This window comes from Hordeum vulgare, chromosome 7H, assembly GCF_904849725.1.
Source record: "Hordeum vulgare subsp. vulgare chromosome 7H, MorexV3_pseudomolecules_assembly, whole genome shotgun sequence".
NCBI classification, from domain to species: Eukaryota; Viridiplantae; Streptophyta; class Magnoliopsida; order Poales; family Poaceae; genus Hordeum; species Hordeum vulgare.
Window position 1 is genome coordinate 9,736,554 of NC_058524.1, and position 15,836 is coordinate 9,752,389.

At 44.4% G+C, this 15,836-nt stretch overlaps 1 protein-coding gene across 1 annotated transcript; it reads left to right on the forward strand.

Annotated features, from left to right (window-relative positions):
• The first annotated feature begins 6,620 nt into the window (after positions 1-6,620).
• LOC123413515 (disease resistance protein RPM1-like) lies at positions 6,621-9,362 on the forward strand. The gene has a single exon (XM_045106450.1). It carries the CDS (start codon positions 6,621-6,623, stop codon positions 9,360-9,362), a length of 2,742 nt encoding a protein of 913 aa, XP_044962385.1.
• The last annotated feature ends 6,474 nt before the right edge of the window (positions 9,363-15,836 follow it).

Sequence of the window (15,836 nt, forward strand, 5' to 3'; positions counted from 1 at the left end):
CATTCAGAAGGACATATCACTATCTAGGGCAATATTCTTTAGACATTCAGAAGGACCAAACAAATTCTTATAAAAGGAATTGGCATATAATAAAATGCTTTTCCCCATGCACCAGATTTACATTACTTCCTAGATGGCAGTTCCTTACCTCCCCTCATAGTTGAGGGGACAAGACTTTGGTTTTTGGATATTTCAGATTCTTCATAGTGATCAGCAAATATAAATCCCAAGTGGCTCAGAGAATATAGCAATCCCTTCCCCGGCAACGGCGCTAGAAAAATGCTGCTAGCAGTCCCCGGCAACGGCACTAGAAAAATGTTGTTGACTTGTTCCTGACTTGATGCCTCCACGACAACGGAGCTAGAACTGCTCCCAGTTGCTCAACAATTAGCAATTGTCTTGCAATGGCCCACCAGCGCGTGGGTTCGCGGCAGTTTTCGAAGGTAGAGTATTCAACCCAAATTTGTTGGTTCGCCCAACAGGAAGTGAAAGGATACTCTCAAGTATTAGCAGCTGAATGTGTCAGATTCAACCACACCTGAAAGATTAGTATCTGCAAGCAAAGTATTAGTAGCAAAGTAGAATGATAGCAACGGTGTCAGAAATGATCTGTTGACAAGGCAGACTATTCCTAACCGTCGTATCAATGACGCCAGAAGTTGCCCGTGGACGGGAAATAGTCTTTTCCCGGCAACGGTGCGAGAAAAAGGGTATTGTAGCAGGTAGCAGCATTGTAACGAGTAACAGCAGTGGCAAGGAACAGCAGTAGTGACAACAGTAGCAAGTAGCAACAGTAGCAAGTAGCAACAGTAGCAGCAAGAATAGTAACAGCAGTAGTAGCAGAGCAAGTAACAATAGCAGCAACAGTAGTAACAGCAGTAGCAGCAGAGCAAGTAACAACAGCAGTGGGACAAACTCGTAGGCAATGGGTCGGCGATTCATTGGATGACATTCATCATGCAACAGTCATAACACGGAGAGATATGTGGCTAGCTCCCGTTCGTCAATGTGATGTATGCATGCATTCCGTGTGTAGTCATACGTGCTTAGGGAAAATAACTTGCATGACATCTATTGTCCATCCCTCCCGTGGCAGCGGGGTCCAAAAGGATACTACGGGATATTAAGGTTCTCCTTTTAATAAAGAACCGGAACAACGCATTAGCACTTGGTGAACACATGAACTCCTCAAACTATGGTCATCACCGGGAGTGGTTCCGGTTATTGTCACTCCGGGGTTGCTGGATCATAACACATAGTAGGTAACTACAACTTGCAAGATCGGATCTAAAACACACATATATTGGTGACAACAAAATAATTTCAAATCTGAAATCATGACACTCGGGCCCTAGTGACAAGCATTAAGCATGGCAAAGTAGTAGCAACATCAATCTCAGAACCTAGTGGATACTAGGGATCAATCTCCGTCATAACTAACTCGATTACATGATAGATCTAATCCTACTCATCACCGCCCAGCAAGCCTATGAATAGATTACTCACGAACGATGAAGAGCTTCATGGAATTGGAGTGGAAAGAAGGTTCATGATGACGATGGCGACGATTTCCCCTCTCCGGAGCCCAAAACGGACTCCAGATCTGCCCTCCAGATGAAGAACAGGATGTGGCGGCGCCTCCGTATCACAAACGCGATGAAATCTTCTCTCTTGATTTTTCTCGGGACGAAAGTGAATTTATAGAGCTGAGTTTGGGGGCGGAGAGCCACGTGGGCCCCACAAGCTTGGTTGCCGCTGCCAGGGGGGCTGGCCACGACAACATGGCTTGTGGCCCACTGGCCCATCCCCTCCGGTGGATCTTTGCGCAGGTATTTTTCATATTTTCCAGAAATACTCTCCGTAAATTTTCAGGACGTTCCGAGAACTTTCATTTCTGCACAAAAACAACACCATGGCAATTCTGCTGAAAACAACGTGAGTCCGGGTTAGTTCCATTCAAACCATGCAAATTAGAGTCCAAAACAAAGGCAAAAGAGTTTGGAAAAGTAGATACGATGGAGACGTATCACGCTCCTGCTAAGCTCTTAGTAGTAGCGCTTAAATGGATCAACGCTACTGCTAATTAGCAGCAGCATGTTATTTTTTCCACCGCTACTACTGAGGTCCTGTGTATAGGCTTTTCCCTAATAGTGCTCACTTATAGCAAACGGATCCTATTTGACATCTCTATGCAGCAAACAGTTGTGGAATCGCTGAAGCGAAGCGACGCCACAAGGCGGCCAAATTTTATTCATGTTTTAAATTTTGTTAACGTTTTCAAAAGAAATCAATTTTTAAAAAATTCTTCACAATTTTAAAAATTTGGAAATTTGTTTGCAATTTCTAAAAATGTTCAAATGTTTCACATAGAAATTGGTCATGTTTACGAAATTTTGTTTTGAAATTTTTCCTCATGTCTTAAAACAAATATTATTTCCAAATGATTAAAATAAAAAAGGGCCAAAAAACCAGATCGATGGATTTAACTAGACGCTAAGCTCACTTACTCCACACCGTGAGGGTGATGAGGATAGGAAACTGTTTAGCCTGCAGGGCGTATTTATTTTTTGCCGGCCCCCAAAAATCCCCGTCGCGCCTCGATTTTCGCCGGTTGGGTCCAGTTTGAGGGCCGACGATCCCAGGGCTGAACCCAGCGCGCTTGGGGGGCGCTTGGAGGCTCTGACGGAAGGAAAAATGACATGTGAGCCGCCACTCTGAGGCAAAATACTTTTTTCACGTCCAGATTCGTCCTCTGCATGCACTACACCTTTCGCTGCCATGTCGATCCTGATGCCGCCCACCTTCCTACCGCTGCTAGAAAGGTCATCTCCCCGTCGAGAAAGGGAGGGTTCACCGCGGCTTCACCCCTTGCTTCTGGGCGAGTTTTTCTGGCGCTCCGGCCATGCAAGCGGTTGCGCATCTGCCACGCCAGCTAGGTGTTCGACGATTTGTCTCGATGATGGACTCCGACAACGAGGAGGCGTGCACGGCACTGCTGGAGGAGAAAGCCGATGCCGACGCCCAGGACGAAGAGCACCTCATGGTCCTCGTCGCTTTGGCAGGCCTGTTCGCGAGAACCGCAAAGCCGCGGAAGGGTGCTTGGCGCCGGCTGGCTGAAGGCAATGCAAAGGCATCGACTGGAAAGCTATTGCTTGCTCTACACTGACTACTTCGATGATTCTCCTCTGCATGGGAACAAAGTATTCCGACGCGGTTATCAGATGAGCCAGAAGCTCTTCCTCGGGATTGTGAATTCCATCAGGGAGTTCGACAACTACTTCAAGTGCAAGAAGAATTGCACAGGCACACTTGAATTCACTCACTCTAGAAGTGCACGACAGCTATGAGGATGCTTGCACGGAGCTCCCGGTGATATACTGCAAGACTATTGACGCATGACCGAGTCCATCACCATTGAGTGTTTGTACAAGTTCTGCAGGACTGTGGTGGTTGTGTTTGGACCTCAATACTTGCGATCACCCGGTGCTGAAGACACTGCTCGAATCCTAGCACAGAATGCAGCAAGACGATTTCCTGTGATGCTTGGAAGTATCGACTGCATGCATCGGAAATGAAAAACTATCCATTTGCTTGACAAGGTATGTACAAAGGCGCCAAAGGCGGTTGCAGCTTGGTACTCGAGGCAGTGGTCACACATGACCTCTGGATTTGGCACCCCTTTGATATGCCAGGACCTCATAATGACATCAACGTACTGCAGTGCTCGAATGTCTTTGCTAAGCTTGTTGAAGGTCATGCTCCTCCGGTTAACTACGAGGTCAAAGGGCGCCACTACAACAAGGGATACTACCTAGCAGATGGCATCTATCCGAGATGGTCCACATTTGTGAAGACTATCTCAAACCCTGTGCCAGGAGGCAAGAACTCCTACTTTGCCAAGCGTCAAGAAACTTGCAGGAAGGGGGTCGAGCGGGCATTGGTGTGCTCCAATCTCAATTTGTTGTTTTCCGGTACCCCGCTCAGACCTGGTCGAGAGATCAAATGTGGGAAGTCATGACTTGTGTCATCTTACATAACATGATCATTGAGAGCGAGCACAAAGAACTTGTGTTTGACACTGAACCATATTACAGGCAGGGTCCTCTTGCCCAAGTTGATCACTTGCTACCAGCAACCTGGACTGCCTTTCTCACCATGCGTCGGGAGATCCGAGACCCCACAGGTGCATCAAGAACTGCAGCACGATTTGGTGGAGCATCTATGGAGGCTCAAGGACAATGCCTAGCTCGATGTGTGATGAATTATGAGTTTTTATTTGTTAAACTATTTTGATTTGTATTGACTTGTTGAATTATTTTGATTTGTATTGATTTCTCTGATGAATTATGTGATAAAAAATAAGCATATGTTGAATTTGTGCCGAAACACGGCAAATATGGGCTGAAATTGATATAATTTTGCTCCGAAAGTGGGCTGAAATCGACGGCTGTGGGTGACTGGAAACCCGAGCCCCTCATGTCGATTTTTTCGCCGATGCGCCTCAGACAACGCTATTTCACGTTCCCGAGGGGCCGAACAACTGGAGATGCTCTAAGCTCACCGGCCCCCTCCATCAGGCGGTGCCGCGAGAGGGCTTCCCTTCCCGACGGCTACGATGGGGTAAGCCATCCAGCCGGCAAGCCCTGTTAGTGGTAGCGAAATCAAACTTGCAGATATCCCTGGTAGATCCCTGTGTTCTCCTTAGGGCCAGCTTGTAACGTCACTAAATCTGAACCCGATCTAATTCTTGAGATGCTGGCTTCGGTTCACGGCGTTAGCCAAGGGAAATTGAATTGATTCGACAAAATGAACAGGATGCTATCGATCCCCTTTTTCTACTCGGTGTCAAATACTTTTCACTGTTACAATTTCAAGATTTTTTTTCTATGTGCTTTTTATTATTTAGTACTAGTTGATTACTGATCCTGAAAAATGGACCGAATTTAAGAATTTTGAGTTTTCCATTTGCCTCACTTAACTTTTTAACATGACATCCGTATCCCTGAAAAATGGAGTAAATTTAAGCATCTTGAGCTTTGCATTGTGTATGGCATAACCTGTTAACTGGTCTCCATCAGGTTGTCGATATCAACCATATTAGTAGTGATCGCCCACCCTGAACAATGACCCAAATCCAGCAATACCCGTTAACACAGGTCTCCATCAGATTGTCCATACCAACCACCTTAATTAGTAGTGATCGCCGGTCCTGAAGATGATCCAAATCCAGCATTTTGAGTGCCTCGTTTTGTATCGCTTTACTTGTTAACATGTCTCTATGAGCCCAGCCTGACCATGTTAACCATCCTTGTTGGTGACTAGTGCGCAGATATGTTACATATCATAGGACGGCAACATTTGATACTAACGATTCTTTCCGCTGCCTTGCTTAATCCGCACACTGATAGCCACGCCTTGTTTTTTAAAGTTTAGTTTGGCAAAATCGAGGTTTGGAGAGAGAAGAGGAGGAACGTTAAAGTCTCAGAAACACATGAGGACTGCAACAGCTTTGGCCAGTTCATGTTGTTTTTAACAAGGCTAGCGTTCCTCTCACTCACCAAGCCATCACAGTGTTTTGGTGATTTCAGATTCTGAACTGCACAAGCAGTCGCCACAGACCTAAATGGGATAATCCTAATAGTTTTGTGTTTTGAACTGCACACGGAGATCTCCTATAGGTTGGTTGGACCTAGATTCTGAATTGCACAAGGAGGCTGCCTTAGAGAGCCAAATCTGGCTGGATCTACATCCATTTGGAGGTAGGTGTGTTGCCTTTAATTTGGTTTTCTTCGTACTTCTGTTGTCAATATTGTACAGGACGTATACATCTAGGTCCATGCTTTTATTTTGCTGTAAAAGACTTTGTATTTCCGTAAAGTAATAGAAAGAGGAGTAGCCTCGTTTGAAAACAAAGGTCCATAAGAAAAAATGAGCAGTTTTCTTTTGCATTATGATCCAGGTATGGTGGTTGGTATCTGGTTTTAATAGGTAAAATGAACAAGCGAGCACAAGGTCTCTTTGATTTTCTGCGAGGGTCCATGAAACTATTTTGATGGTTTCAGATTCACAACGAGGTCAACCAAATGAACATTGTGAAGCAGGTGTGTTATCTGTTCCTAGTTTTCTGGCTATCTTAGGCTGTATATAGAACAGTCTCCCTCGGTGGAAAACAAAAAACCACTCTGCAGTCATGCTGTATCTTTTGAAGCCTAGCTAATATATAACTATCCGAAGAGAATCATGCATGATCTTTCTATTGGTTGAGTGTAAGAGGTTCTTGTTAGTTAAAAACATGAAGTTTGCTGCAGTTGACTATTTACTCTCCGAAGTGTTTGAGAAATGCTTGTCAAAGGGTATTTTGTTTCATTATGTGGCATAAAATTAGATAGGTTAACAATATAAAATAAGACCCTAGGATGATTGATAAGAAAGCTTCTGCTTATTTCAATTGCGAATGTGGTTGGAGAGTTTTGAAGTGTTTTGGCAAGTGCTTGGTAGTAGCAGAATTAACTAAATATTTAATAAATGCATCACTTACATCATTTTGCAGTGGTCATGCCAATAATATTGAGGAGAATACACAACTAGCTCACTACCCGACAATATCAATTCTCAAAGCAATGGCGGAGACTGTGATTCTTCTAGCCATTAAAAAGATCACATTTGCCTTGGCAAAAGGAGTGGTAGACAAGGCCAGTGTGCACTTTGCGAAGTATGGCACACAACTACTAGAGATACAAGGCAACATGGCCCGTGTTGCCAGGGAGCTTCGCATAATGCATGATGTTCTCTGTCAAATGGATATTCGAAACCGCAACAATCAAGTATACGAGGGTTGGTTGGACGAGGTGCAGAAAGTAGCACATGTGATGGAAGACATGGTGGATGAGTACTTGTATCTAGTCGGTCAGGAACATGATCTCGGTTTTTTCTTTTTCCTAAAGAAAGGGTTCAAAAAGCCAAGAAGTCTACTTTCTTTGAACCAGATAGATTTCAAGGTGAAGGAAGTAGAGAGAGATCTTACACACCTGTCAGAGACAAAAAACCGATGGGTTACTCTGATAGATAATGGGGATACTAGCAGCTCAAATTACATTGTGAAGAGGGCCAATGATCTAGCAAACATTTCACGCTTGCTTGATGATGAAGATCTGGTGGGGGTGGATGAAAACAGAGAAAAGCTTGAGAAGTGGTTGGTAGATGATGACCATGAATGCTCTGTGGTAGCGCTACTTGGAATGGGAGGACTTGGTAAAACAACTTTAGCTGCAAATGTTTACAAGAAGGTTAGAGAGAAATTCCAGTGCCATGCATGGCTCTCCATCTCTCAAACTTATTCTAGAGAAGATATCTTGAGGACTATAACCAAGGAGCTTCTTAAAGATAACATTAGTGTTCTTTCCAGCACTGCTGCTATGGACATCACCCGCCTTGAAGAGACATTGAATAAATTTCTAAAGCAACAGAAGTATTTGATAATATTAGATGATGTTTGGACTCCGGAAGCATTTGATGACTTGTCTAGGGCGCTTCCCCATAATGATAAAGGAAGTAGAGTCATAATCACAACAAGGGAAGGCGTTGTTGCTGCACTTGCTTCTCCAGGACATATCTTGCCAATGGAGGCTTTACCTGAAGACAAGGCATGGGATCTCTTTTGTAAGAAAGCCTTTCCAAGAGATGCAAATTGTGATGGTCATGCGGAATTGAAGCCTTTGTCAGAGGAAATAGTTAGCAAGTGCAAAGGCTTGCCTCTTGCCATTGTGTCAGTTGGTAGCCTATTGTGCGTGCGTGAGAAAACTATGGAAGAATGGAGAAGGATAAATAACCAATTGAGTTGGGAGCTAATTAATAATTCGAGGCTCGATCACGTAAGGAATGTTTTGTATCTGAGCTTCATATACCTTCCAACACACTTGAAAAGTTGTTTCCTATACTGCAGCTTATTTCCAGAAGACTATCTGTTACGTAGGAAACAACTTGCACGGTTATGGTCAGCAGAGGGGTTCATTGAAGAGAGGGGTGAAAGCACATTAGAAGAAGTGGCAGAGTTCTATCTAAAGGAGTTAGTTGATAGAAATATGCTACAACTTGTTGAGTTGAACACATTTGGTAGGATGAAGAAATTTAGAATGCATGATATCTTACGTGAATTGGCAGTGGACTTATGTCGTAAGAATTGTTTTGGTGCTACTTATGATAATAAATCTGGCGGGTCTCTTGGGGATAGACGATTGGTACTCCGCAATCTAAAGAAGGATAATTATCAGCCAATTTCTGGTATACATCAACTTCGTACAATCATTACACTTGATAATAGCGTGCCGTCATCCATTATATCGTTGCTATGCTCTGAATCAAGATATATGACAGTGCTAGAGTTACGTGGTTTGTCCACTAAGAAGATTCCAGCTGCTATTGGAGATCTTTTTAATCTTCGCCATTTGAGTTTGCGTGATTCAAAAATACAGGTGCTCCCGAAGTCTATTGAGAGGCTTTCAAATCTTATTACATTGGACCTTTATGGATGTGACATACATGTGTTGCCCAGTGGGATTGTGAAGCTGAAGAAGCTTAGGCATTTATTTGCTGAGAGAGTACTCGATCCAGATGAGAGAGGAATGAGATGTTCTAGGGGTGTGCGAATCCCTAGTGTCCTTGGACATCTAACAAACCTGCAGACGCTACATGCATTGGAAGCACGGGACAAATCTCTTGGACATTTAGGGGAGCTGAGGCAACTGAGAAGCTTGAGGTTATGGAATGTGAAAGGAACCTACTGTGAACGCATCAGTGAGTCTCTGGTTCAAATGCAGTATTTGTCGTTCCTAGAGGTGAATGCAAGTAATGGGAAGGAGGTTCTCCAGATGAATGTTTGCCTTCCACAGCTGCAAAAATTAATTTTGAGGGCACGACTAGCGAATGGGGCGTTGGACGAGTCTCCTCTCTTCCAAGCTGTTTGGGGGCAGAATTTGTATGTATTGTCTCTATATGGGTCACAACTGAGAGAAGACCCCATGTCATCCCTTTCTCGGCTGTCAAGTTTGACGCGTCTACGTTTGACAGGAGCATACAGCGGAGAGCAGATGACGCTTCTCACGGGATGGTTTCCCAAGCTAAAGATTCTCTTTCTGAAAGATCTGCCTAATCTAAATCGGCTAGTGATACAGCAAGGTGCCATGGCTAGCCTGGAAGAATTTTTCTTAGTCAACCTGAACAGCTTGACAGAGGTCCCACCTGGCATTGAGTTCCTCATGCCCCTGCAGTACCTAGCATTCGACCAAATCAGCAGCGACTTCTTGACTGTGCTGGAGCAGTGTTCTGCTATTCGAGGGAACTGGTGGTATACTCTCCAAGATTGACCTGCCAACGGGCCGGGAAATATGCACCTAGGTATGCTATATATAATTAGTTGCCTGCCAAATGATGGTAATACTTTCCTTTCTCACCATCTCTAATCTTACTGCTTTCACATATTGATGTGATGGGATGCGATGTTGGTTTTGTAGGTCACCAGCAGAAAGGAAGGCGCTTCGTTATTTTGGTCCGCCGGAGTCCGGACGATGAAGGAAAACGAAGGCTTCTGGGGTATAAGGCGTCAATGCATCCGAAGATGCATATCAATTGTTGGCGTACCGCATATCTTTAGGGTTTGCTCTGTTAAACCAACATGACAGGAGGCACACCTGATCGGTATCTATCCCATCGGTATCACATTGGTTTGAACGTAGCTAGAGTAGGTTGTTACAACTATCTTATCTGTAACTCAAATATCTATCTCTAGTCTATTCCTTGATCTCCAAGGTGTAATCCCAACTAATGTACGTGATCAGGGAGTCGTGCCCCTGCATTATAAACACGCAGCCATCGCGCACGAACAGGGTACAACGTTCCAATCTATTTCTCACCATGTAATCCCAACTAATGTACGCGATCAGGGAGTCGCGCCCCTGCATTATAAACACGCAGCCGTCACTCACGAATAGGGTACGACGTTCCAATCTATTTCTCACATGCTCTGCATCTTTTTTGCAAGACCTGATACTATTGCTAGTTCCACGTCCGTCCACGTTCACCACTTCATTTCTTCTGCTGCTTCTGCCTTTATTCACTGCTGCTACTACCGTTGTTCGTGTGCTTTTGCATATCAAGTATTATCATATATTCATATTGCCTACTAACTATTTCCGATGGTGTCTTTTAAATAAGACAGACACTTACTACGAGCGGCTTGTGTTTCCATATTATTCGGACTGATTTCCACGTTATTTATTTCAACTATGTAATGTACAACTATTTCAGGTATATTGATGTTAAATAAAGGGCACCACTAGGGATCAGACTACTGATCCCTAGCAGTATATCAGACCACTGGACAGCCATTAGATCGATTGCACTTGCAAGGCGTGATTATGTGCCCAACGTATGACCCACTTCCCCTCTAGTTAGTTTCCACATTATACTCCTGTGATTACGTTGCTACAATACCTGATTCCTATTTTCTTCCTTGAATTAATTTCTTCCGAAAATCATGCAAGGATATAATTTAAAGTCCATCTAAAATCTTCTATTTTCGTACTTTATTCAACATTTTTTCTAGGCAATTTCTTTTTTGCTTCTAGTGCATAGCGAATTTGCTTCAATGAAAAATGCATCCGCGTAACATTTTATTTTGTTCTTAATGCAGCAAAACCTTGCTTTCACCGATGGAATAATTTTCTTCAATCACAACCAAACTTTTTTGGACGTAATTCTTTTTCCAAACACTTTGCTTCCGTGTATCAAAATTTGTATCTAAGAATATGTTTTCATATCATAAATTTGGGTCTCATATATCTTTTTTATCAACTTTCCAACCAGAAAATTTGCTTCCATCCAATAATAGAAGTGCTTCCATGGTAAAATTAATTTGCTACTACTTGAACATAAGTTTGTTTCCTGCTTCATTCATTCTTACAATAAGTTTCATACATGATACAATTCGTTTCGTTCAAGTCACCAACACTGCCTACTATGCTTCCTTATGTCAACAAATTGTATGTTCCCTATAGACCGTAGACATGATTCCTTTCGCTTGCAGTTGGCCTCATTGTAGGGCTGATCCAAGTATCATGATTGATCACACTTCTTAGTGTAGGCATCAGTTGCCTCCATATATGTCAACGGCTGCGCCCATCAGTTCTAAGGCCAACACACAACTGCTTGAAACATACATCCATAATCTACTAGCCATGATGCATAAGTACAGAAGGTACATATGAAGCAACAACAAGTATTACATATATGGTACGGTAGCGATGAAGTAGAGGTTCTCACATTGCCATGTAAGAAGCATGTACGCTTCATACATGCTATGCCACACCGTCGTTGATTTTTGAAAATTTGATTTGGCATTATTCAACAATAAAAAACAAAACAAAAATCGGCTTGCCACTGTCAGCATGTATATGAAATACAGGAAGCATGATGGTAGTGTTTAAACACAAAAATTTCTCTTGACAACACAAATAGTAGAAGTGTGTTTCTTTGGCCCCAAACTATCTGGACTGAAGAAAACATACAACAAAGTTAGGAATCATGGATATTAAGAAGCATCAGTTTGTTTTTATCTCAACATAATTCATATCTAGTGGGAGCATGTAATTTTGTAACTAGAAAATAGCACTGAATGTTGCCAACTTGTGTGTGCGTCGATCAATTTGTGATCTACAAACCAATTCCACCCCTCGATGCAAACAAAACAGCAATGTTGAAGCACGTATCCAGTGTTTAAAAGGCATGGTTACTGGAAATATCATATGATAAGAATCTGTGCGTGGGACAGATGATGATGGAACGAAAGTTGGATCAGGAAATTCAATACCTTTTGAATCACAGGAAGGATTTCGAATAGGGCAAAAGAACTGGAGGCCACTCCTGATTCTCTGCCTACGGGTGCAGCCGGTTCAAATCTCAAGGTCCAGGCACTTCATGGGCAACAAACACGGTGAAGATGGAGAGCACGACCACCTACTGCCGTGATGGCACGCCACCAAGGTCACTTGCGACCGCTTCTTTTAGTATTAGGTCGGTAGAGGGGATTAGATTTGGGCGCTGTGGTGGATTGCATCATCGGCGATGGATTTCGTCTCCGGCAAGGTGGGAAGGGAGCACGGTGCGCAGGAGACGGAACAACCTGGGTGACGGAGTAGGGCAGGACAGGGGCGACAATGTTGATGATGAGCTCAAAGGAAGGATGTGATAGAGCCATGAGAGAGGAACGGAGGTTCAGGAGAGATTGACGGGAGAGATCTCAACCCTGACGGGAAAGGGACCAGGGCCTGCGTTAAATATGGGTGGTTAGCAATTTAGTATCAGGAAGACCTTGACCGTGGGATTAATTGGACATTGATGGTTCACATGTGGTATGGCGATTGCTTCGTATGAGACTACTGGTACAAAAGCGTTTCCCTTAAATAAAAGCACTTTGTTTGTTATTCAAGATGGTTGGGTATTCATTTTCATGTCATGAGGTTGCTGCCTTAAGTTGATGCTGCTGTAACTTAGCTGCTAGCTTGGGAACAGGGCCGTGAATATCCGAGGCCCTGTGCCAAATTTAAAAAAGGGACATATCTTTTGATAGCCGAGCTGAAGAAAAAAAAGGTGGACTAAACTAAATGAGAGACCAGATTATTTTCTCCAAATCATATATTGTACTATTTCAGTAATTTGCAAAAAAATAGTAGTATTTCAGTAAAAAATAGTAAATACTCAGTACCTTCTGTTCTATTGATTACGAGATTAGCAGATCCATCTTTGCAACAAGGCCAATTTGTCGGTGCCTAGGAAAACCGAAGAGAACAGATGGTTAAAGCCGGTCTTGGTGCACTGAAATCACTTGCCGAAAGGCAGCGAACCATTTGATAAATGGCAGTAAAATAGGAGGGGAAGTACACTCAAATTTCAACGGCATATAACTAAAATTTGGACAGCCTATGCACTGAAATTTGCATAGCACTAACTCTGAATTTTTGGACAACAAAACACTGAAATTTGGACAATACATACTGTCGGGGATATACCTTGCGGTATGACCCGGCAGACGGTTATGACTGGGCAGACAGTTATGACTCGGCAGACAGTTATAACCCGCCAGACAGTCAACTTCCGAAAACGATTCCCTGAAGATGAGTCTTGAAGAGAAGCCTGTTTGTAAGCAGCACGGTCGTAAGCATCCCGGTTGTAAGCAGCCCGGTCGTAAGCCGTCCGGGACTCAGCAATCTGTTTGTAAGCAGCCCGGTTGTAAGCAGCTCGGTCGTAAGCAGCCCGGTCGTAAGCAGCCCGGGACTCGGCAATCTGTTCGTAAGTCGACCGGGACTCAGCAATCCGTTTGCAAGTCGCCCGGGACTCAGCAATCTGTTCGTAAGTCACCCGGACTCAGAAGCCCACGAAGAGAAGCCCGTGATGAAGAGTCATAATATGCTAAGCCTAAATCCGGCTTGGACTCTATATGTAACTCGCCCCTTCAGCTTATATAAGGAGGGACGAGACACCCCAAGAGGGTTAGGTTTTTTAGATAGACAAGATTCACAGCTTAGGTCTAGACAAGACAAATCATGAGATAGACGGATTAGACACCCACGAGATTAGGGGTGCCGAGTCTGCACCTTTGTAATCGAGATCATCATCTTCATCAATGAAACACAAGCAGGACGTAGGCTTTTACCTCCATCGGAGGGGCCGAACCTGGGTAAACTCGCGTCTCTCGATTCCGACCAACCCCTTCAAGCCGCCAGATGGTTGCGATGGCCTCACACCTAAGTCCTTGTACGAGGACATCTGCCGTGACAAAACCACGATAGTTGGCGCCACCGTGGGGCTAATCGCACGATGGAATTGTATTCTTGAAGGGATCTCTTACAGGGATCGAGAAGTTTATGACCCGCCGAATCCGTAAGGATCGGCATGGAAGGATGTACATCATCACCATGATGAGCAATCAGAACAGACGATATGAGATAAGATCAAGTTCAAGATGACAAAGTTAGGGTTGCGTTTGTGTGCTCCTTCACGCACGATCAAACGATCCACGATTGTTTTCTGCTACGACACCATAAGTCGGCGAGACCGGCTATAGACCAATCACCTCATCCGACAACAAACCGAGTTGCTTCTGCTGCTATCGTCAAGAACCGTGGAAATCTGACGATCCGTCGGGTCCAGTCGTTGTTGTTCGATTCATCGAGAGTACTAGATGAAGATTGGAGTATTTGTAGAGCAAGCGAACTATGGTCCAGTGGCTGATAAATTTGGAAAAACAAAATTCAAGATTTGATGGACGACGAAGCACCTCGCCCCTGACTCGGTATCCGCCCTCGTGGCTCAATAAACCTCGCCTTCGTCGCGTCATGAAGAGACCTCCACGGCCTTGCCTTTGCCATGATTGAAGAAGGATTCAACGTCGTTGCAATGATTGAAGAAGGATCATGGTTCCACGCCTCCACGGCCTCGCCTTTGCCATGATTGAAGAAGGATTCAACGTCGTTGCTGTGCATCCGAGCCAGCCGCCGCGTCGCTCCAAGTCGGCGGCGCTCCGCCCCCACGCGTCTGAGCGAGGCGCCGTGTCGCTTTGAGTCAGCCTCGCCACAGCTTATCCGAGCCAGCCTTGCTCCACTGCCGCTGGCCCGAGTTAGCCACCGTCTCTTCGAGTCGCCTCGTGATGACCCACAAGTATAGGGGATCAATCATAGTCCTTTTGATGAGTAAGAGTGTCGAACCCAATGAGGAGCAGAAGGCTCTGATAAACGGTTTTCAGCAAGGTAATAACTGCAAGCACTGAAAGTAGCAGTAGCAAGTGATGGTGTAGTGAGGTGAAACGTAGCAGGTGAAAATTAACAAGTAACAAGTAATAGCAAGGGTGCAGCAAAGTGGCCCAATCCCTTTTGTAGCAAGGGACAAGCCTGAACAAAGTCTTACAAGAGGAAAAACGCTCCCGATGACACACGGGAATTTCTGTCATGCTAGTTTCATCATGTTCATATGATTCGCGTTCGTTACTTTGATAGTTTGATATGTGGGTGGACCGGCGCTTGGGTACTGATACGTCTCCGTCGTATCTATAATTTTTGATTGTTTCATGCCAATATTCTACAACTTTCATATACTTTTGGCAACTTTTTATACTATTTTTGGGACTAACACATTGATCCAGTGCCCAGTGTCAGTTCCTGTTTGTTGCATGTTTTTTGTTTCGCAGAATATCCATACCGAACGAAGTAGAAACGTAACAAAAACTTACGCAGATTTTTTTTTGTAATATTTACGATTTTTGGGAAGAAGAATCAACGCGAGGCGATGTACGGAGGGCCCACATGCCCTGTAGCCGCCACGAGGAGGTACGGCGGCGGCTGGCAGGCTTGTGGCCACTCCTTAAGGCGGTTGGAACCCTTCTTTCGCTGCAAGAAAGCTAATATCCGAAAGAAAATCTTGTTAAAATTTCAGCCCAATCGAAGTTACGGATCTCCGGAAATTTAAGAAACGGTGAAACGTAGATTCTGGGAGCGCAGAAACAGAAGGAGAGAGAGAGAGAGATCCAATCTCGGAGGGGCGTGACCCTCCACCGCCATGGAGACCATGGAACACAGGGGAAACCCTTCTCTCATCTAGGGAGGAGGTCAAGGAAGAAGAAGGAGGAGGGGGCTCTCTCCCCCTCTCTCCCGGCAGCGCCGGAACGCCGCCCGGGACATCATCGTGTGACGACGATCTACACCAACACCTTTGTCATCTTCACCAACATCTCCATCATATTCCCCCATCTATATTCAGCGGTTCACTATCCCGCAACCCGCTGTACCCTC

Excerpts from the sequence above, each read along its gene's own strand:
- LOC123413515 (XM_045106450.1), top strand. The coding sequence starts at position 6,621 with ATGGCGGAGACTGTGATTCTTCTAGCCATTAAAAAGATCACATTTGCC.